Source organism: Aedes albopictus, chromosome 2, assembly GCF_035046485.1.
Source record: "Aedes albopictus strain Foshan chromosome 2, AalbF5, whole genome shotgun sequence".
Classification (NCBI taxonomy): Eukaryota; Metazoa; Arthropoda; class Insecta; order Diptera; family Culicidae; genus Aedes; species Aedes albopictus.
Genome location: NC_085137.1, coordinates 326,645,174 through 326,667,767, shown reverse-complemented (window position 1 = coordinate 326,667,767; position 22,594 = coordinate 326,645,174). Strand labels below are relative to the sequence as shown.

At 41.9% G+C, this 22,594-nt stretch overlaps 1 protein-coding gene and 1 long non-coding RNA gene across 2 annotated transcripts; both read left to right on the top strand.

Annotated features, from left to right (window-relative positions):
- Positions 1-2,304: 2,304 nt before the first annotated feature.
- On the top strand, positions 2,305-5,603 carry LOC115269935 (uncharacterized). The gene is made up of 6 exons (XM_062852446.1): positions 2,305-2,593; positions 2,656-2,883; positions 2,945-3,121; positions 3,360-4,250; positions 4,336-4,606; positions 4,669-5,603. Exons 1-6 carry the CDS (start codon positions 2,404-2,406, stop codon positions 5,300-5,302), a joined length of 2,391 nt encoding a protein of 796 aa, XP_062708430.1. The 5' UTR covers positions 2,305-2,403; the 3' UTR covers positions 5,303-5,603.
- Positions 5,604-12,490: 6,887 nt separating this feature from the next.
- Positions 12,491-14,041, top strand: LOC134287192 (uncharacterized). The gene is made up of 2 exons (XR_009997105.1): positions 12,491-12,550; positions 13,097-14,041. It is a non-coding gene; the product is annotated as an uncharacterized LOC134287192 (long non-coding RNA).
- Positions 14,042-22,594: the final 8,553 nt, after the last annotated feature.

Genomic DNA, 22,594 nt, shown 5'->3' with positions numbered 1-22,594 from the left:
TGGAATACCATCTGGACCGGAGCTGGTAGAAGATTTCAGGGAACAACAAGTAGTCGCGACAGACTCTGCAGTAATAACAGGATGTTGGTCGACTGGAGGGTAAATTGGAACATTTACGGCAGCTTGTTGCACAGCCTCCTCATTGAGGCAATGGTTTGAAAAAACACTGGAAAATTGTTGGAGAAAAAGTTGGCAAATTCCTTCTGTTGTCGACTGCTCAACATTTTTATACGTCATGGTTGATGGAAGACCTGTTTCCTTCCTTTGTTGGTTTACGTAGGTCCAGAAGCCTTTAGGGTTACGTCGTAACTTTTGTTGAACCCTTCGCTGATAAGAAGAAAACAGTCTTTGATTAACGCGTTTATATCGAAGATTTGCTGAGTAGTAGATAACTTTGTGATGCTGCGTCTTATGCTTGGAATTTTTCCTAAGGGCTGATCTTTTGGTCGTTTTTAAGCGTTTTAAACGACTGGTGACCCACGGTGGACTCTTGGGTGGAGTGGGTATCCGCTTAGGGACAAACTGGTCAATCGCATATAGCATTATGTTAGAAACCGTAGTAACAGCCAGATTGACATTCATATTGATGATTATTTCATGCCAATTTAAGGAATCAAAAAAGCTATTCATATCCGAATAGTTGCCTTTGTTGAAGTCATAATAGATACTTTCTACTGGATCAGAAAACAGACAGGGTGTAGAGCTGGTCGCCGTGATTAGCAAAGGAGAATGGTGAAATGACGAACTCACAAGGGGCGAAGGCGCCTCAATTACCGAAAAATAAATACTGCTATCGATAGTTCCGAAACATAGATCGAGCATCCTACCATTACTGTTCTCCAAGTGACTAAACTGATAAACTCCTGCCAAATTATAATAATCTAATAAGCTGGCACTTATTGAGCTGATGGATGAGTGCGCGACATCAGGATACAGGTAGTTTGAGGTACCTCTTTTCCATTTTATATTGGGTAAGTTAAAGTCACCCACTATCAAAATGGTATCTTTGAGCTGCATTCGAGAAGTTATCCATGAAAGCGAGCGGATATGTTGATCAATGACATTCGGATCTTGTGTGCGATCGGGCGGAATGTATACAACACAAATGTATAAAGTGTGGCTTTTAAAACTAACAGCTACCCAGATCTGTTCAACAGCTTCAGTATCGGGTATTAATAACTGTCGAGCTTTGAGGTTGGCTCGTAAAGCCAATAATACTCCCCCACCAGAAAGCTTCTTACTATTATTGGTGTTTCGATCCAAGCGAAAAACATTGTAAATGGTACCGAAAATTTGGTTGGAAATAGTTTCACCATTGAGCCATGTTTCACAGAGTGCTATCGCGTCGTAACTACTGTCTGAGGATGCAAGAAGATAATCTGAAATACGTGTGTTAATTCCACCCACATTTTGGTAGTAAACCAACAAATTGTGATTTAAACCATCGTTGACAAGACTCTTCTGAATTGGGGCATTAATTTGGTTGAAGGAACTGGGTTCTGGCGACGGTGATTCAACATTTGATGCATTAGTACAGCGTTGTGCTGCGGTAGAGGAGAAGCTAGAGGTGAAACTATTTGCTGGCGGTTGGTTTGATGTGCGACACGGTCCCGCGGGGAAGGAGTATTCTGAATAGTAGGGCGCTGACGCTTCATATCTAAAAAAATCTGGTTATTCGACGTGTTCCGGGTAAAAAAAGGATTAATTGAAATACCGGCAGGCCAAAAATGTGGAGAAGTGATGAGAGCCTCTATGACAGAAGGGACACTCAATTTGAACGAAATGTATGTCAATGGAATATTATTGTTTCGATTTTCCCGTACCAATTTTATGCAGTTGATTGATGACGGATCGCACTTAGTTTTGCTTGAGACAAACGAAACAATATTTTCTGTTGTTTCGTGTGGTTGGAATCTAGTTAGGTATTTGAATATGCTTCATTCTTCTTACATTTCTATCGTGAGCAGCTGTGACCTTAAAGAGTGAAGCAAAATCACTAGATACATATAAATATTAGTTTAGATTATACATTATTGAAAAAAATTACATATAGCTATAATAATATATTCATAAAATACCATTAGAATTTTGCTCGAAAATATTTATGTTTCAACTTTATTTTATTCTAATGCATAATAAGTATTGTAAATTAAATAAAAAAAAACTTTGTTTTTGTTAAAAGCTGACTTTTTAATTGTTATGATGAAACAACTTATTCATTTTTGAAATCATTTCGCCTATCTGTTTCTTTTTGTAGAAGCTGTCAGGACGGTGCTTTTGATAGCTTTCGAGAAAAAAATGCAAGATCTTCGAGTAGAAGCATACACTACAAGCGGCAAAATCCACGCTCACGTGACCTGTCCCATTTGTGACGACAGTAAGCAGTCTAAAATTTCCCTCAACATGGACACAACAGGCAGTTGGCATATTTTTGCTTTCAAACGGCACTGTAAAACATTTCACATCCAGACACCGCACTCATCTAAACAGAAACGCCGTAGTGTCACACCAGTTGCTACTGACGATGCTAACGAGAACGATTGTCCAATAAAACGACCTTCCCTGGAATCCACTGGTATCGGAACTGCATGTGGTATATTAAAACGTTTAAATGAAGTGGTGCACACAAACTTCTAAACCAATTGAATGTTTCAGACTTTGAACTTACGACGTCTAGCATGGATCCACCTCATCTGGATACAGCTGGTACGGAAATAGATCCGCTGCACCTCGATGAAGCAGAAACCGAAATTGGACCTGCAGAATACCTTGACGACACCGTAAGCTCAAGTACAGGTGATTTACAGGCCGAAAAAATTCACGAGTATAATGTGTCTGATACCAAGGGCAAATATTTTGATGAAACCGTGTATGACTCCCAAGGTAAAAAAAAATTTGTTTCGTCTCAGTTGATTTCGGTAAACTTTTTCTCGATTCGATTCAGATGATTACCATGGTGATGCTATAGAGGCACACGAGAACGATAGCTGGGATCGAAACACTAAGGAGCACGGATACGCAAAAGAACACGAGAGCAAAGATGTTAAGGAGAGCTCAAAGGACCACGAAATCGTAGAAGAACAAGTGGAACAAAAACATGAAGGCCATTCAACCGCTACAAGTAATAACATAATTTAAATAAACTAAATAAAGCCAGTGCCGTCCCGATGCTGTCCATATACCACGTGGATAATTTATAAAGGGAGAGGATTTTGGAGAAGTCCATGCTTATCCAAGGGAAGTAGAGAAGCTGGTCAAAATTCAAGATTGTTCTGTCCACGTGGCATATGAATGGTCTCTAATAACAAGAGTCGCACGGTTTGTATTCTTAAATAAAAATCTATTAACATAATCTTCAGGATACCCGGAAAATTATACTGGAAGCCAATTCATTGGACATGTCACAAGAAAAAGTTCAAGCCCTCTTCTTGACTTACATGTTCAGATGGATTCGAGATCAAAATTATGTAAGCCAAATGGAATACGGTACACGGAACCTGAGCTAGATGCAGCTGCATACGAATTGATGGCTGGTGGCAATAGCAACTATCAATTTATAAAGGCAAATATGCAGCTGCCTAGCTCAAAAACATTGAAGCGACATATCGCAAAGCATACTACAGAGACTCAGGAAGGAATCCTAATGGTGACACCTCTACTGAAGTATTTGAACGCGCACAATTATCCTCTAGTAGTTTCCTTAAGCGAAGATGGAACAACGCTTTCGCCCAACCCAGAATACGATTCAAGAAATGACTCAATTCGTGGCCTGGTGGCTCCGTTGGACCATTCCGGTATGCCTGAACAGAATACATTTAACGCCAGCACGGTTGAAAAAATGATTAATGACCTTGAGCGCTATTCTGTGGGTGAATACCTTTACATCGTAATGGCAACACCAATGGCCGTTGGAGCATCACCATTCTGCATTTTGTATATGTGCAGTGATAACAGGTTCACACATGACCAAGTCATTTCACGTTGGAATTATATAGAATCCGAGCTACTAAAAGCTGGAATAACTGTCATTGCTAGCGCGTCCGATGGTGATCCGCGGCTTCTCATGGCTATGAGACAAAGATCAACTCTTCATGCACTTCACGTGGGATCGGAATCACAATATGGTCCCCACTTTGCTATGAATAACGATTTCAAACTTGATTTCAAAGCTATTTCCATCCAGGACAGTATTCACTTAGTTAATAAATTTCGTCATTCTTTGCTAGATCCAAAAAAGCAAATGCGCTTAGGTAATGATATTCTATTTACATTATTATAAAACACCTTATGACTTCTTTTCTTAATTTTTTTTATTTACTCTTTACTTTACTTTAGGAGACTACGTAATTTCATCAGCTGTTCTCAAACAAATGATGGAAAATGGTCAAAAAATGATTCACAAATTAAACCCTTCAGATTTGAACGCGGCGGACCGAATGAAATTTGACCCATCGCTAAAACTGATGTCTTTGGATCTTATTGACCATCTAATCGATGTGGTACCTGGCAGTATTGGAACTGCTACTTATATACAAATAATGCGTCATGCATATTTGGCTTTCAACGATGAGCATATGTCTCCTATTGAACGAATAACTTCGATATGGTTTGTGTCAAAATGATGTCGGCAAAGTTATAAATCTATTAAAATTATTTTTTTCCTTTCAGGACTGCTTTGTTATTTGTAAGGGCATGGCGCCAAATTTGCATAAGCAATAGAAAAACACTGAAGGACTGCCCGACATCAAACGTGTATCACTGTTTGGAGTTAAACGCACATGGCTTGGTAAAATTCATTGTCAGGTGCCGACAAGCCGACAGCCCGGAGCAATTCATAATTACTCACTTATCTAGTCAACCATGTGAAACAACATTTCGGGAGCTTCGTTCGATGACGACTGTCAACCATACGGCAGTCAATTTTACAATGAAAGAAGTTGAGCAAAGAATGCAGAAGGTGCAAATGAAGTTGCTGATAGTGCATCGGAGAAAAGCAGATCTAAACTTTCCTTGTCTGCAAAAGCAGCAGCTAAAATGCCAAAAAACAGCAAATCAAGATCTTCCTAACGACGATCAAATCCGTCTGGCCATCGACACAGCTGCGAAAAACGCGGAACATTTATTAACCTGTCTAGGAGTTCAAAATCTTGAAATTGATTTCAGGGAGAGTATGACCAGAAATTCCAAAACAGAATCCGAATTTGAATTTGTCTCGATTGAGAGCTCCGAGGTCGCCAACAACTCAAATGATTCAGCATGCAAAGGTACTAAGACAAGCAGGGTAACTGTAAGTTCGGGTTAGCTTTAGAACTTGGTTCATAAACAAGCCTATACATATTCGAGCTGTTAGTATACAGGGTCAAATATTTGTCTTAAAAATCCAATGCTCAAACATCTTGTTTGACTCCATCAAATTTTCATGAGTGTCAAACTGATGTTGTTTCTTGATTTTTTTTAATATTTGACTCTGTGTACTTCAGGCCTTAAAGCATGAGAGATCGTATACGTCTTCGTATAGATCTATAGAGTTGTCTACATCTTTCTTAGGTGTCCAACTAACCATCCTTTCCTTCCTTCGGCAGTCGCAAGGACGTGGCCAAGACAGTTCTCGACCATTGAATGATTGCGTCAGTCTTGTCTAAGAGTCAGAGATTTGTCAGAGATCACAAATCTTTGTGCTTTGGTTCGGACGAGAAGGAGGCAACCCTCATACCAGCGGTCTGGGACTGTACCACCTACGAATTTGTGCGACTCGCTTAATGCTAATGCTAAGGTGTACTTCAGGCTTTAGAATCGAAGAAAACGTCTCCTTGAGTTCAAGGCTTCATCGAATTCAAACGATATCATTTTTTTCATTATTTCAGATGCATGCGAACTAAATGAATATCAAATTACAGATGGAATTAGTAGTGATGCGGAAGTTGAAAGTTCCTCGCTGAATGAAAATTCAATGAAACATATAATTGAGGATGCAGAGAAAATCTTTTCCAATGCAGGTGGAGAGCTACTTCTACGCCAATGTTCATCCGAGAACAATCGAAACGTTTTCTACGTAAAAGGGATAAACGGTAAAGTTTTTTTTTTTTTTTTACTTATTCGTTTATTTGGAAGGCTCGGGCGCCACATGGGCATAACTGAGCCGAAATCTTTTGTTTTTTTTTACAATGGTTATACATTTTACAATTTATTACTGCCTTAAAACTATGTTAGTTTGGGAAGCCGAAGTACTCGCGGCTGTTTCGAGGTTAAGGATTGAAGAAAAAAAAAATGGGAAGGACGGATTTATGGGTTTAAAACTAAATTATTTGCTAACTTATACTAAAACTTTGATGGGACAAATTGTCCATATCTGTAACGGAACCAAAAAGAAAGGACTTTATCGGTAGAAAACGACAAGAAGAGGACAAACGGAAGGGGGTGACGACAGACAGGGGCGAACAACAAAACCAAAAGGCGGACAACGAAAACAAGGAACGTACTACATCAAACTCTGACATCAACACGTTTCAAAAACTGGTAAATCAGGTTCATGTATTCCAAATCAAGTCCTGCCAACACTTCTCTAACGGGTTTCTGTTGTTTTCCTCGGACCCGGAGAATTTCATGTAGCTCAGATCTGACCTCACGATACTCATTGCATCCCCACACGACATGTTCGATATCCTGGTAAGCCACGCCACAGACACAGAGATTGCTTTCTGAGAGCCCAACACGGAAGGTATGTGCGTTCAACAAATAGTGGTTGGACATCAACCGACACATTACACGAATGAAATCGCGGCTCAAATCCAACCCTTTGAACCATGGCTTCTTCGACACCTGTGGAATGATGGAGTGCAACCATCTACCCATCTCTCCATCTCTCCATTTGTGTTGCCAGCTGATCAAGGTCTCCTGACGGGCCAATTCAAAAAATTCGTCGAAGGCGATTTGACGCTCATAAATATCGCCTTCGCTAGCGCCCACCTTAGCCAGAGAGTCCGCTTTCTCATTGCCCGGAATTGAGCAATGTGAAGGGACCCAAGCTATGGTAATGATGTATGAGCGTTTGGACAAAGCACTCAAGACTTGGCGTATTCCTTTCAGGAAGTACGCTGAGTGCTTCATCGGTTTCATTGACCGAACAGCCTCCAGAGAGCTTAGACTGTCGGTAAAAATGAAGTAGTGCTCAGGTGGGAGAGTGCGAATGTACTCTAAGGTGTAGTATATAGCCGCTAGCTCAGCAATATATACCGAACATGGCTTTTGAAGCATAAAGGTGGCGCTATGAAATTCGTTGTAGACACCGAATCCAGACGAATCATCGGTTTTGGAACCATCTGTGAAGAACTGTCTGGCCCCGCTAACATGCCCGAACTTACTTGCAAAAATTTGTGGAATACCTATGGAACGAAAAGATTCCGGTATACCGGTGATCTCATCCTTCATAGAGAGATCAAAATCCACAGAGGAGCTGTCGAAGTCTGAGAAGTTGTCACGATTGGTGTTAACCGGAGATGGGCTTACCTCCAGCGTCATGTACCAGTAGTACACACTCATAAAACGAGTTTGGGGATTCTGTTCGAGCAGATTTTCGAAGTTTTCTATGACCAACGGATTCACAACCTCGCATCGGATGAGGAACCGGAACGACAACTCCGCAAAGCGGTCTGTCAGAGGCTGTACACCAGCAAGTACCTCTAAACTCATTGTGTGAGTCGAGTTCATGCAACCTAACGCGATCCGAAGGCAACGGTACTGAACCCGTTGAAGCTTCAGCAAGTGTGTTTTCGCCGCGGATTGAAAACAGAAGCTACCGTATTCTAAAACCGATAGAATGGTTGTTTGGTACAGCCTGATCAGATCTTCCGGGTGTGCTCCCCACCATGTTCCGGTAATAGTTCGCATAAAGTTGATTCGTTTTTGGCATTTCTGTATCAGATACACAATGTGCTTCCCCCAGGTGCATTTGGAGTCGAACCAGACGCCGAGGTATTGTGAAGACATGCTATGAGTGATTGTCTTACCCATCAGAACGAGCGGAAACTTTGCCGGTTTGTGTTTTTTAGAAAAGACAACCATCTCAGTTTTCTCCGGAGAGAACTCGATACCCAGCTTGAGAGCCCAAGTAGACAAATTGTCCAAAGTATCCTGTAGTGGTCCTTGCAGATCGACTGCTATTGATCCCGTTACAGAGATAACACAGTCATCCGCAAGCTGCCTTAACGTGCAGTTTTCCATGAGACAATCATCTATGTCTCTAACATAAAAGTTGTAAAGAAGGGGGCTTAGACATGAACCCTGGGGGAGGCCCATGTAGCTAATTCGTGAAACTGTCAAGTCACCATGAGCGAAACTCATCTGCTTTTCAAACAGCAAATTATACAAAAAGTTGTTAAGAATTGGGGAAAGGCCACAGTCGTGTAGTTTGTCGGAAAGAACATCGACACAAACTGAATCAAAAGCACCCTTAATATCCAAAAACACTGAGCCCATTTGCTGCTTTTGAGCAAAGGCAAGCTGAATTTCTGAAGAAAGCAACGCAAGACAGTCGTTCGTACCTTTGCCTCTGCGGAAACCAAACTGTGTGTCTGACAACATGCCATTCGATTCAACCCATTTGTCCAGTCGAAAGAGAATCATCTTCTCCAACAGCTTCCGTAGACAAGACAACATCGCGATTGGACGGTACGAATTATGATCCGACGCGGGTTTCCCGGGTTTTTGAACAGCTATCACCCTCACTTGTCTCCAATCATCCGGAACGATGTTGTTATCCAGGAACTGATTGAACAAGTTCAACAAGCGCCTCTTAGCGACGTCGGGGAGGTTTTTAAGCAAGTTGAACTTGATTCGATCCATTCCTGGAGCGGAATTGTTACATGAAAGAAGAGCAAGTGAGAATTCAATCATTGAAAACGGCCTATCCATGTCGTCCCTATCGTCGGAAACATCACGAATTATTCGCTCCACGGGCACGGAATCTGGACAAACTTTTTTTGCGAACTTGAGGATCCATCGAGGAGAGCTTTCTCGATCCTCGTTGACCGACGACGCGTTACGCATTCTTCTACCGACGTTCCAAAGAGTTCTCATCGAAGTCTCGCGCGACAAACCCTCGACGAACCGACGCCAGTAACCGCTTTTCTTCGCCTTGATCAAGTTCTTGAACTTGCTTTCGAGGGAAGCGAACCGCTTGAAGTTTTCGACCGAACCGCGTTTCCGAAACTCTTTGAACGCCGCGGATTTCTCGCGATATATTTCTGTACACTCACTATCCCACCACGGATTGGGGGGTTTCCTGCGAACCGACGGACCTGGCACTGGTCGACGTTGTGCCTGAAGCGCACTACTGAAGATCAGTTCTGATAGAAACTGATACTCTTCCCGCGGTGGAAGGACTTCTACCGATTGTTCACCGTCGATAATTGCTTCTGCGTACTTCTCCCAGTCAATGTGCTTGGTGAGATCGTAGGCGATGTCGATAGATGGAGGTTGATGTGACCCATTGGAAATAGAAACAACAATCGGCAGATGATCACTACCATGAGGATCCTGGATAACCTTCCATGTACACTCCAGCGATAGTGAGCTCGAACAGATTGAGAGGTCTAATCGGCTGTTTCTAGGGCTGCCATCTTGAGCTGGAGGTGCCACTCGTGTAACTTCTCCGGTATTCAAAATTGTCATGTTGAAGTCGTCGCAGAGGTCATATATCAACGTTGAACGGCTGTCATCGTACAGTTCCCCCCAGCCTGTACCATGGGAGTTGAAATCTCCCATGAGCAGCCGAGGCTCGGGCATAACCGAGCAGATGTGGGCGAGATCCCTGCGAAATATTGCAGTTCTCGGTGGAAGATATATGGAGGCAACACTGAGGGTTTTACCTCGGATAGTCACCTCACATGCGACGGCTTCAATGCCTGTCATCGGATGAAAATAGACTCTGTAAAATGAGTGCTGCTTCTTGATCCCTAGAAGCACCCCTCCGTAAGAGTCGGATCGATCAAGGCGAATGATATTATAATCGGGAAAAGGTAAGGTTACATCAGGTGTCAGCCATGTTTCGGATAGTGCAAAAACATCGCATTGTAAATTGTAAACTAAAAATTTAAAAACGTCTAATTTCGGTGTAATACTACGACAGTTCCAGTGTAGAACCGAAATCGTATCTTCGACCTCGGTGGTTAAATTAGCCATCGAAAGATACGATTGTCGCAAGGAGGGGCATTTTAGAAGCCAACTGCTTCAAAAGAGGGGTCACGCAAGGAAGAAGTCCTTTTACAATGTTCTTCACGGAGTCTGAAGCATTGAAGAAGCTGAGGATGATGTCTACAATGCCAGAGAGCGTAAACAATGGCGCACCCTGAGGTTGCTCCTGGTGCTCCGAATGCTGTCTTTCCGGTTGAGAATTCGAAAAACGTGGGACATCTGGGATTTTAGATGTTCCCGGGAGTGATGGAAAGTCTCGTTCGTCCTGGATTTTGAATCCCGGAGGGGAACGTTTTGTGGCTTTCTTACCACTCTTCAAATTTGTCATGGTGGGTTGGGGGTCGCTGCTAGGCAGATTCCGAGGTTTTTTGGTGGGTCTCTGGAGCCTCATCCGTTTCCTCGTTTCACCCTTGAAAACAAAGGGAACCCCGTCCCCGACCTCAGAGTCAGAGCCCTGATCATCGAGAGATAAAGACGAGTAGATGTTACGGGATTCAACGGTCGGGGCAGCTTTTTTCAGCATTTCGGCGTAGCTTCGCCGTGATCGCTGCTGCAACGATCGTTTTTGATGTTTTTTCTGCTGTATGTACCTTGGGCAATCAATCAGATCATGTGGACGGTCGCTGCCACAATAAACACACTTGGGCGGCGTTTTACACGCACCGTCCACATGTCTCTCCCCGCATGTTGCACAGCGAGGTTTATTGCTGCAGTACTGGGCGGTGTGGCCCAGCTGCTTGCAATTGATGCAATTCATTACCTTCGGTACATACAGCCTCACAGGTAGCCGAAGTTTGCCAATCACCAGCAGATCTGGTAATGCAGATCCGGAGAAGGTCACAGAAAATTCTTCAGATGGTGTGTAAACCTTCTTCTCGCCCTCCTGGGACACCGAATGCAGTTGCCGGCAATCCAGTATCTGGACAGGAGGAAGAGAAGGGTTATGGAAACGACCACAGCCTTGCATGATCGTTTCGCAGGTCAAAGATGCGTCGGCGACCTTCCCCGAAATCTCTATCGACGCGCTTGGTAGGTAAACGAAGTACTCAAGTGTAAACAACTCGCAGGCCACAATCTCATTAGCGTGTTTTCGGTCGCCTACTGTCACCCGAAGCTTAGCTGTACCGACCATGTCAATGGAGACAACGGAAGAATACCGCTTAGTCAGATCCTTGCTGATTTGAACGGTGTTCAAACGTTTGCCTTTGGGTCGGAAGAAAACAACATATGGCCCGCCAAAGTCGGGAGGGTAGGCCTTGAGGCGGGGGGACGTCGAAACAGATTTACTGTTGGTGTCCATTGCAGAAGCACCAGGGTGAAGGGAGACAATAGGATTAGCATTTACATCGCCTTGTTGGCTTGAGCAGTTCGATGCCAATAACGAAGCTTCGTTGATGCGGTACGATGTTCCCCCGCCATCATCATCATCGCCCATTGTGGTAGCTAACTACCACCACGGGTCACTCAAAAATCTTAAACTACCACTATCACAGGGACGAGAAATAATCAAAAAACAAGGGACAAAATTAACGCTACAGGAAAAGTGAGAAAAAACTGCTTATGTACCAAATTAAATCTAATCAAAGAGTCAGTGGAGAGGGGGGAACAACGAGAGGTAACTTTATGTACTTATCTTTGTGCACTCTGTTTAGCCACAGGCTGGACGACGACAGGTCCAAGCGATCGGATGGCCCGCACAGGGAGGAAGCGAGCTGCTGCTGAGCGCCCGACGCTGCGCTGGTGTGCGGCGGTTGAACGCTCTCTGCTCTTCTCTCGGTGGGCTGCTGCTGTCGACGACGATGAGCTTGGGTACTCACTGGAAGAAGCCGATCACGGCCGCGCGAGCGGCGCGGTGTGCGGGGGGTGCTGCACTGATGTGCTCGATAATCGGTCAATGCGCCACGTGATAAAATGAAAACGTGAACTTTACTCAAACTAAACGAACTTTTGCGGCAAAAATTGTGGCCTAGCCAACCGCACGCGTCCCACTAGGGATTTTCACTTCAACACTTGATCACTCGGAAAACTAGCACTGGAAAAAGCCACCGAACTGGATAGTATCGGGAGACAAACCGGACGAACGAAAAGTTGCGACTGTCTCGCACGAACACTCGCCAAAGAGTGACCAGATGAAACGGTAAAGTTATAAGTATTAAAAAATCGACAATGCTATGGATGCTTTCATCGGGGCGTTTTAAAAGATCCAACGACCGCTTGAGACGGTTCCATCAAATAAGAATGCTTGCACCAAAAGATTCATCTAACCAAAACTGCATTAAACATGAGATCAGTACCAGAGATTGGATTGCATTACAAGGACCCATGGTTTGCCATGTAACAAACTTCCAATACCAAACAGGTAAAAAGAGTATCTTCAGCTATATCTTAAGCAGGGCATTTACTGCCCTTATTAGCATAAGAGTCCCATGTTGGCTAGGTCTCCTATTCACATGGGACTGTTGTGCGAATGGGGGCAGTTTACTACCCTATTTACTACAAGTAAGATTTGTAACTGCTTTAGAAAATTGAACTACTGACATTCTGGCTTGCACGTGGATAGTCCTTGCAGTCAAAATTCCTGTCTCGTTCTGTGTTCTTACGAAGATCCTCAATGCACAGTTCGTTTTAAAATTTACATTAAATGAATAAAAGTTCGAAGATTCTATTACCGTGATTGTCACCCTCATTCTTGTTTTCGATCGAATCCACATTCGAACGTAAATCGTTCGCATTCCCGTTTACGCCAGCAAAATCAAATGGCCTACTGATTGGATCGAACCAAAAACGTTCGAAAGTGGATACGTCCGTAAACAAGAATGAGCTCCAGAATGAGGGTGTGTATTTTGGTTTAAAGTATTGAGTGCATTGAAATTCAATGAAAACTAAAAATGTGTTTTATCCACAGGTAAATTGAAAACTTGTCCACTCACCACTGTACCTAGAGAGTGTCCAGCGAATGTAGAGAAAAGAGGAATCTTTCTTCTGGGAAACTTCTACACTGTGTCTTCGGTTGGATGCTTAAGTGTCAACAATAAGAAACACCTAAAATCGGATATTGACCATTACGTTACACACATCAAAGCACCGAACAGCAAGCTTTCTTTGTCAAGTGACACACTGTCTTACCTACAAACATATAAACTGGTTTAAATAACAACGAACTCATTTGATAATTAAAACAAAAATTTATTTAAAAGTGCTACAAATCGTGATTTTGTTATTATTGCACAAAACTACATCAATCTGTCTTAACTGGCGCGTTCGCTCTAGCATATCCGTAGCTTTTACTATTATACATTTCTGAGTATATATCCGACATTCGACCACTCAATAACATACCAGGCCTAAACCAACATTATTCAGGAAACACACATTTGGTAATAAATCGATTGCTTTCCCTTCGATAAAGTTAGGCCAGCTTTGCTAACTGAGTAATGTTTGGGTTTACCTCGTCAGCGCTTCATTGAACGTTCTCTACTGGTGGTAACCAAATGATCAGGAACAGCGGCAGCAGGGCCCCCATTTCCACTCTGCTGCTGGAAGCGGTCTCCAGAGATTTGAATGTTGTGTATGCCGGTTCAGTGGTCTCCGTGCCCGGTGTTGTGCTCACTTCGTCAGCTGCGGCGGAAACTATCGATTGGATTGTGACAGTTGGTGGCATTCTGATTGTGCGTCTGGAAATCCTCTCTCGGTGGAGCTACCCGATCCACCAACATCATTAATGCGAATCCCAGCACCAGCAGACCTATCGTAGACTAGTGTCCATCCGCATAATGCTTTGGTCTTCTCCAGTTTGCTCGAACAGAAATCGATTTCCTGCCAGAATGATGACCGTGGCTACCAGCGGTGGTGCTGCTCCGAAAAATAACACATTCTTTACTCTCTCCTGGAACAAAACAACACTGAATTTCAATATCTTCAACAACCGATTCACATAGCAGTTTTTATGTGTAAATTTACCTTGGATCTTACGTAGTTAGCGAGGTAGTTTAAAATAACTTCAGCGAGCTAATTTAAAATAACTTCATCACACCTGATATGTTTTGTTTACAAATGGATTGCTACGAAACACCTAAATTTAGAATGGTTGCCAGATACATCAAAAAAATTATACTTGAGAATCTCTGCACGCTAAATGTGTACGGCACAGTATCGGGCACAATTGGGCACAGTTCGGCACGACCGGCACAGTTCGGCACAGTACCGGCACATTGAAGACGAAAGTAGATGTGCCGAGTGACCGACCCCTTGAGTCCGACTGACATCAAGGTATACAACTCATAAAATATGCATCCTGCCCAGGGGCAGAATTTCAAACCAAGTATATCATCAATGAAGAATACAGTCTCTCCAAGATTGCAGAGTTCTGAGCTATGAGAAGTCCACTAGCGCCTCCTAGTGGCAGAATTTTGAAACAAGTGTTCATTTTTATGTAAGTTTATGTCATACTGATCAACTTTGCCGAAGACACCAACTTCCTAAATTATCATAATTCTGAGCTATGAGATTTCTAAAATTTGCAAGTTCACTAGCGCCTCCTAGTGGCAGAATTTTGAACCAAGTGTTTATTTTTATGTAAGTTTATATCATACTGATCAACTTTGCCGAAGACACCAACTTTCTAAGTTATCAGGATTCTGAGCTATGAGATTTCTAAAATTTGTATGTTCACTAGCGCCGCCTAGTGGCAGAATAGCGAAACAAGTGTTATTTTTTTATAAGTTTATGTCACTCTGATCAACTTTTCCAAAGACAACAACTTTCTAAGTTATCGAGGGGAGCGACAGTAGTTTTGCCAAGCCGAAAAACCACCAAAAAAGTCGAAAAAAGACGAAAAACCCGGTAAACGCCGCCTAGTGGCAGAATTGCGAAACAAATGTTTATTTTTATGTAAGTTTATGTCATACTGCTCAACTTTGCCGAAAACACCAACTTTCTAAGTTATCAGAATTCTGAGCTATGAGATTTCTAAAATTTGCAAGTTCACTAGCGCCTCCTAGTGGCAGAATTTTGAAACAAGTGTTTATTTTTATGTAAGTTTATGTCATACTGATCAACTTTGCCGAAGACACCAACTTTCTAAGTTATCAGAATTCTGAGCTATGAGATTTCTAAAATTTGCAAGTTCACTAGCGCCGCCTAGTGGCAGAATTGCGAAACAAGTGTTCATTTTTATGTAAGTTTATGTCATACTGATCAACTTTGCCGAAGACACCAACTTCCTAAATTATCATAATTCTGAGCTATGAGATTTCTAAAATTTGCAAGTTCACTAGCGCCTCCTAGTGGCAGAATTTTGAACCAAGTGTTTATTTTTATGTAAGTTTATATCATACTGATCAACATTGCCGAAGACACCAACTTCCTAAGTTATCGGGATTCTGAGATATGAGGTTTTGAAAATTTACTTGCTCACTAGCGCCGCCCAGTGGAGGAATTTCGAACTTCGCAACTCATCGTCAGTAAGTTATTGGCGTACCCAACAACTTTCCCGAAGACACTATCCTTCCAAATGATCAGGGTCTTGAGCTGTCGCATATCGTAACGTTTGCTTGACAACCTGATATGGTTCCTGTAGTGCAATTTAGCATCAAATTGTTGATGGTCCCTCTAGCGGCCAAATTGCTAACTAATCATATGAACCAAAGTTCTAAATGGTAGATCTTATCAAGCCCTAAAACTTTGCCGAAGAAAGTATTGCGTTAACTCTTAACACACCCGAGATAATAGGCCACACCCCCAAAATGCCGAAATCCCATAAGCTCTTAGTCTCCTATAACGCTCACCCCTGTCTAGTAGAAGTTCGTTTAATAGGAGTCCGTTTAATAGGAATTCGTTTAGTAAGAGACTCGACTGTACATGCGTCAAATAGCGGCTTTTTAGATTACCTAATGAACGGCCAGCAAGTGTTTCGGAATCGGTTTTGAGTGGCCGGGAGAAGCCAAATGTAAAAGTAAACCAAATCCAGGCATGTGACACATCAAATCGTGGCTTTTGCGATAACCTGATGAACAGTTAGCTAGAAAATAGCCTTAGGTCACACTAAAGACAACTGGTAGTGTTCCGGAATGGGTTCCGAGAGTCCCGTCGAAATTGTCAAACCCTGCATGTGACACCTTCAATTTGCAGCGTTTTTGGTTAACCGATGAGCAGTTAACAAGACAATAATGTCAGACCATATTTGGTTCAGCCGGTAGTTACCCAGAATCAGATCCGGGTAGTAGAATGTAAAATTTAACCAAACCCATGGATGCGGTGTATCAAATCACGACCAGTCTTGTAAACATTCGACACTTTTCACTACCTTCATTTCGTTGCCGCAGTCGGGTGTAAGCTTGCTTTGTTACATTTGTGTGCTACCGTTACCTCTTACCTACACACAACACGAGCAGTAGAACGAAGATCAATAAACATAAGAAAGAGTCAAATCAATGTCATCTGACACGATGACACGTGTATAATTCTAGCATTACGCATAGATTCTCAGCCAATTCCGATTATGAATGTTAATATGAGTTTATTCTTGCATGTTGCATTGAATACGGCACACAGATGGGCAACATAGCTCTTGTTATGGAAGAAGACAGGAATAACAAAAGCCGAACCGTCTTCCGAAGCCGCTATCGTGGTGAAGTGCATTCGTTTGACATTTTTGTTTCGAACAGTAGTTTGATTGCTTGTGTTGCAATTGTCGGAGACAAAGGAAGCCGAATATCAACGGAAAGGTTCAAATGACTGTGATCTCTAACAAGACTGATCACGACTTATCGACAACCTGATGGAAAAATAGGGTCAGGCCACATTAGATTCCCGGTAGTGTTGCGGGTTCAGCTGTGGCTTCGAAAGTGGTTAAAAGTAAAAGTGAATCAAACTCATACATGCGATATATCAAATCGCGGTGATTAGGTAAAGGAGAAAAATAAGCAATAAAATAATCTCAGACCATAATTGGGACAACCATGGTCCATGACTCATGGAATCAGAATCGGCTATCCCACTGGATATTACCAAATATAAAAATGAACCAAACCCATATATACGACACATCAGATCGCAGATTTTTTGATAATCTAATGAAAAATTAGCAAGAAAATAGCCTTAGATCACATTAGAGACTAGCTTTTGTGTAGCAGAACCAACGTTCATGTGAAAAATTAAATCGTGGCTTTGTTTAATGGCCTGATAAACGTTAGGTATGAACAACAGTGACGAATCGGTCCAAGTTCACATATATGAAAAAGAACAAAATATAGACAAAACTAAAGCGATCTCACCAAATCGTACCATTTCAGATTCCTAAGGTGTAAATTTATAGCAGGATGGGTCAACGTTGAATGGAAAAATAATTTGATCGCATCAACAGAAGATGGCGGCTGTTTTAAGGAATTTTGAGCTCTAAAACTATGTAAAATAAGTGTGTTTTGTATAGGAAATATGTTCGGAGTCTACCAGAGTATTCAAGTAAGTGCCTATTTTATAGGATTTTTAATTCTTGCATTATGGGCATATTTTGTATGGCAATATGTTCAGAATTCAAAATTTGTAATCAGAAAACCCAAGCTGTCCGCTGTTTCACTAGGTCTGCAATATGACTATAGTTTGAATAGGGAAGAATGCCGGTCTTCGTCCAAAACTGGTAACCAGAAAATCATAAACGACATGCCAAAATGCAATACGGCGACTATTTTATGTAATTATAGGTCCAAAAATGAATACCAGGACATCCAAGATGGTGTCTCAATGTTCAAGATGGCGGTTAGTTTAGTTGGGGTAGATATCCGGAGTCATAAAATGATGAACGGAAAATCTAAAATGACGTTTCAAAATTTTGTGGCTTCATGACACTTATATGGTTTGAATTTTGTTTTATAATTTCTGAATATTGGATGTTATACAAATATAAAATGTATCCATATTGAGTAGATTTAGCAAGCAGTTTTCATTTTGTATTTATGTCAAAGTCGTCAACATGTCGCTTGAGTTTTGTTGAAAGGATATTTTAAAGCACGAGAAAGGCACCATCACCGCTAGGTGGATTAATTAGGGTTTTTTTCTAGAATTTCTTGGGTGATTCTTTCGCGATTCCCTCTTTGGGATTTTTTTTCCAGGACCGTTTCCGGAATTTCTTCAGGATTTCAACGAGGATTTGCCCAGGGTTCCTCGGGGAATTCTTTCAGGATTTCTTCCAGAACTTATTCGGGACTCCAACGGGAATATACTTACGATTCCTTTAGGAATTTCTACAGATAGTCGTTTATCTCATATGATCCAGAAGAGGAAAAAACACGACATTTTCAACATGGTATGCAATAGAAAGGACCTGAGAATTGGAAAATCTGGTGAGTCTGTTCCTTTATATATTCTATTAATTATTCAACGCAATCTAATCGCTGCTTTAGTATCAATCAACTAAAGCGACCGTTTTTAACATATCAAGCTAGAAACATAAGGCATAGCTTAATCATACTGAACCCCTGCCCATTCCTGTACCCCAATCCTATTTCCTTTCTATTTTCGAGAGCGTCGGTGAGTCGCTGGCATTTCGATAAATGGTTATCCCTTCCCTACAATCCTTTCCCATCCCCATAACGTGTTTCTTATCGTTTCAGAGACCGATCAATGGCGGTTAAGCCTAGGCTTGTTAGCCAGGACACAGTGTAAATGCCTGTGCCCCATCCCGGAAGCAAAAAGGCCCATGGAGTGACAAAATTTTTTAGCTATGTCACTCCCAACGTTGGTGTTTAAATATACTAAAACAATTTCACTCATTCCAACACATCTACATGATTTACACCAATACACCTACAAAATCTGAATATTGTCGTATCACTCGCTTATAGTGATTACCAAATTACCCCGTTCCAAATATCCAACTCCTTGATACCTATGGGAGTGTCGGTGAGTCGCTGACCTCTTATAAAGTAGGTGTCATATCATCACATCCTTTCTTATCCTCGTAACGGAGAAGATGGGCGTGGCCGGCAATGGAAGTTCTCATGTGTTTCTTACTTCAACCTCTGGTTGGATTGCTATTCCTTCCCAAATAGCATTCCATAAGCAATTAGATTAGGAGTATTAAAGTTTTAACATGACAACTTTCAGTATGCAATCTACGAATTACTCCGTTACCACGCAACGCAACGCAACGCAACGCATGGATCCCTAACCCAAATTGATGTTTACATCAAGTTTAGCCTCGAACGGCGAGGTTTTTAACTATCTGCAAAGTAAAGTTGGTTAACTTAGTTTATTCAGAGACCGTAAGCCACCACGATACCAGTGACAAGGACTAAATACTATGATTCCTTGAATTGCCAGAACGCATATTCCAAAATTGGAAAAATAGGACGACACTAGGTTTCGGTAGATTTTACTCCGTAACGCAACACGAAAAGGGCTCCGTTAACGATCGAGCATCTTTGAAACCCCCTCAACCGTTCATCCATCAGCACGAGTCGCCTGACACCTTGGATTGGGATTCCCTGTTTGGTAAACTTTTACCCCCGGAACAGGGGGTCCGTAGTGCTATTCTAAGCCGGCAGCTACACGGGCATAACAGACGTATAATACAGCCTGTGCGTCATCTCGTCAGTCGACCTCAATTTTTGGATTCGGCACTTTGAGTCGTGATTTTTGCCAGCCGCTATTACTATTCCCATCCAGGGTTGCCACATTTAAATCTGTATATTTTTCGTAAAAAATCTGTATACAGTCATACCTCGATATAACGTAACCTCGATATAACGTAACCTCGATATAACGTAACTCGATATAACGTAACTTTTACCTCGATATAACGTAACTTTTTTTTTGGTTCCAACTTTTCACTATTTGAATAATTAGAGTGATTTATAAAATTTTCTGCATGATATTACACCCCTCCTGGAACCAAGCCTGCTATCCAGTTATAGGTTATACGGCCAATTTCAAAGTTTTATAAGAATTTTCGGTGTCACTGTTGATGACAGCTCTTCACGGAACAAACATTACATCTTCTACTTATTATTGACATTACATCCCTACTGGAACATAGCCTTTAAGCTCCAAACGAGATGACAGTAGACAGCATTGGTAGTGAACTCGATTTCGTGTACCTAGTATTTGTAAGAACGCCAGTAACGGCTTGCTTTGTCTTAGAGTAAATTTTGCAGAAAATCACTAGAGAAATTCTCTGATAAATTGCTGGAGGAATTTCTTGAGAAATTACTGGAGAAATTCGCGAAGAAATCCTCAGAAGAACTCTTGAAGGAATTTCCAAAGACATTCCTGATTAAACGGTGGAACTCCTGGAGGAATGCCTGAAAAAAAAAATAATCCTTTATCCTCGGAGGTATTTCTACCGCTATAAACGCAGTTATTCTTGGTAACATTCAGGGGCAGTCTTTAATTAATTACATAAGGAACTTCTGTATAAATCTCAGCAGGAACTTCTGGAGAAATTAGTGCACTGGTGGAATCCTAGTTGGATTTTCAAGAAGGGTCACAGTGAGAATCCATGGAAAAACTCAGATTGAATTCCTGAGTAATTTAAAAAACCAATCCTCGATGCATTTCAGGAAGAATTCCTGGAAAATCAAATAAGGAATATCTGTAGGAATCTTTGAAGAAATTTCTAGTGGAATTCTATCTGTTATTCTTGGAGAAATCCTTACAATATCTTTTTAGAGAATTACTTCTGTATCTCAGAAGGAAATTTCCAAGGAATCTCTGGAGAAACTTCTGGAGAAATCACAGATTTTTTTCTAGCGAGAACTGAAGAGGAAATCTTTTGGAAACTCCGTCAAATTGTGCTGGATGAGTTGAAGCAAGAATACCTGGGTGAATCTTGGCAAATACCCCTAGTAACACACTTGTCATAGAAGAGTCGCAGCGGCGCAGGTTTTCGTGACACAGAAGTCACTGCGATTTACTTCTAGCAAGTAAGAATTCATTTGTTAGAAGTAAGTCACAGTGACTCCTGCGCAACAAAACCTGCGCCGCCGTGAGTCTTCTGCGAGAAAGGTGTTATTTGGGACTCTTCGAACAAGAATAGTTGAAATATTGGAACTTTTTGGAGGATCCTTGCAGGAGTAACTGGAGAAATCCTAGTAGAACTTTTAAGAGGAACATTATTAAATTAAATCTTGGAAAAATCTTGGACATAATAAATCTTGAAAAGCAAATCTCTTTGGGGAATCCTACAGAAATCCCTTGAGAAACCACAAGGAAAATTCGTGGAGGAATCATATCAAGAAATCTGGAGCAATTAAGGCAGGCGTTCCTAAAGATATCATAGCAGATATAAAACTCAGTAAAAATTTAAGGAGAAATCATAGAAGATTGAAGGATCCTTGGATAAATATCCTTAGAGAACTTCAGGATGAATCACATTAGGTATTTCATGAGGCACTCAACCAGGAACTCCTGCCCAAGTAACACGCTTGTCACCGAAGAGTCACGGCGGCGCAGGTTTTTGTTGCGCAGAAGTCACTGTGACTTACTTCTAACAAATAAACACTTACTTGCTAGAAGTAAGTCACAGTGACTTTTGCGCAACATAAACCTGCGCCGCCGTGACTTTTCGGTGACAAGTGTGTTACTTGGGTGGGTAATTTCCCGAATTATTTCTAGAGGATTCCCGAGAGGAATTCGTGGAGGCATCTGCATAGACCTAAATATTCCCACGCACTCCGATATTCAAAGTCAATTCAACTGAAACAAAAATGCATTTTCACCCCACATTCCCAACAGCTGCCCGGGGGATTTTAGATTCAATTTTCATCGTAGGGTCTACCTACCTCACGCGCGGCATTTTGGAAGCAACGAAAATCGCGCCATTCGTTATTGACCTAGTTTTTATAACCCATCATCGTCCGGTGGTGGCCGGGTGCGATCGTGTTGCAACGCGTTAGGTCCGGTCGGTGTGATGCAATTTCAATTACGCTTGGGACAACGATGGGTAATAAACCCGAAAGAATGATATGGAACCGCGACATCATATTGATCGCGCTGGAACAAAGATTGTTTATTTTTGTTTCGAAATCAAGGCGCCGAATTGGCCGGGTAAGGTTCTGAACTCAGGTGAACCTTAGCTGGAATGTTCTGAAATTTGAGACACCGTATTGGCGGCATAGGGCGCCGGACTTGTTTTGCACTCGATTTGTTTTGACTTCGAGTAAACTGAAAGAAAAGAATGTGGGGGTATAATTTCAACCAACATCCGCGGACGGGGCTCGGCTAAGGTTCACTGTGCCCAAGTAAGGTACACTTCAATAACAAAGCGGGTGCTTTGTTTTGGAGAATTTGGTGCCAAATTCCAAAGACGATGAGGATGATGATGGTGACGATGATGATGATGGGGAGAATGATAATGACGTCGATGGTGGGGTTCAATTCTTTCACACACCCAAGCCTTGTATATGCT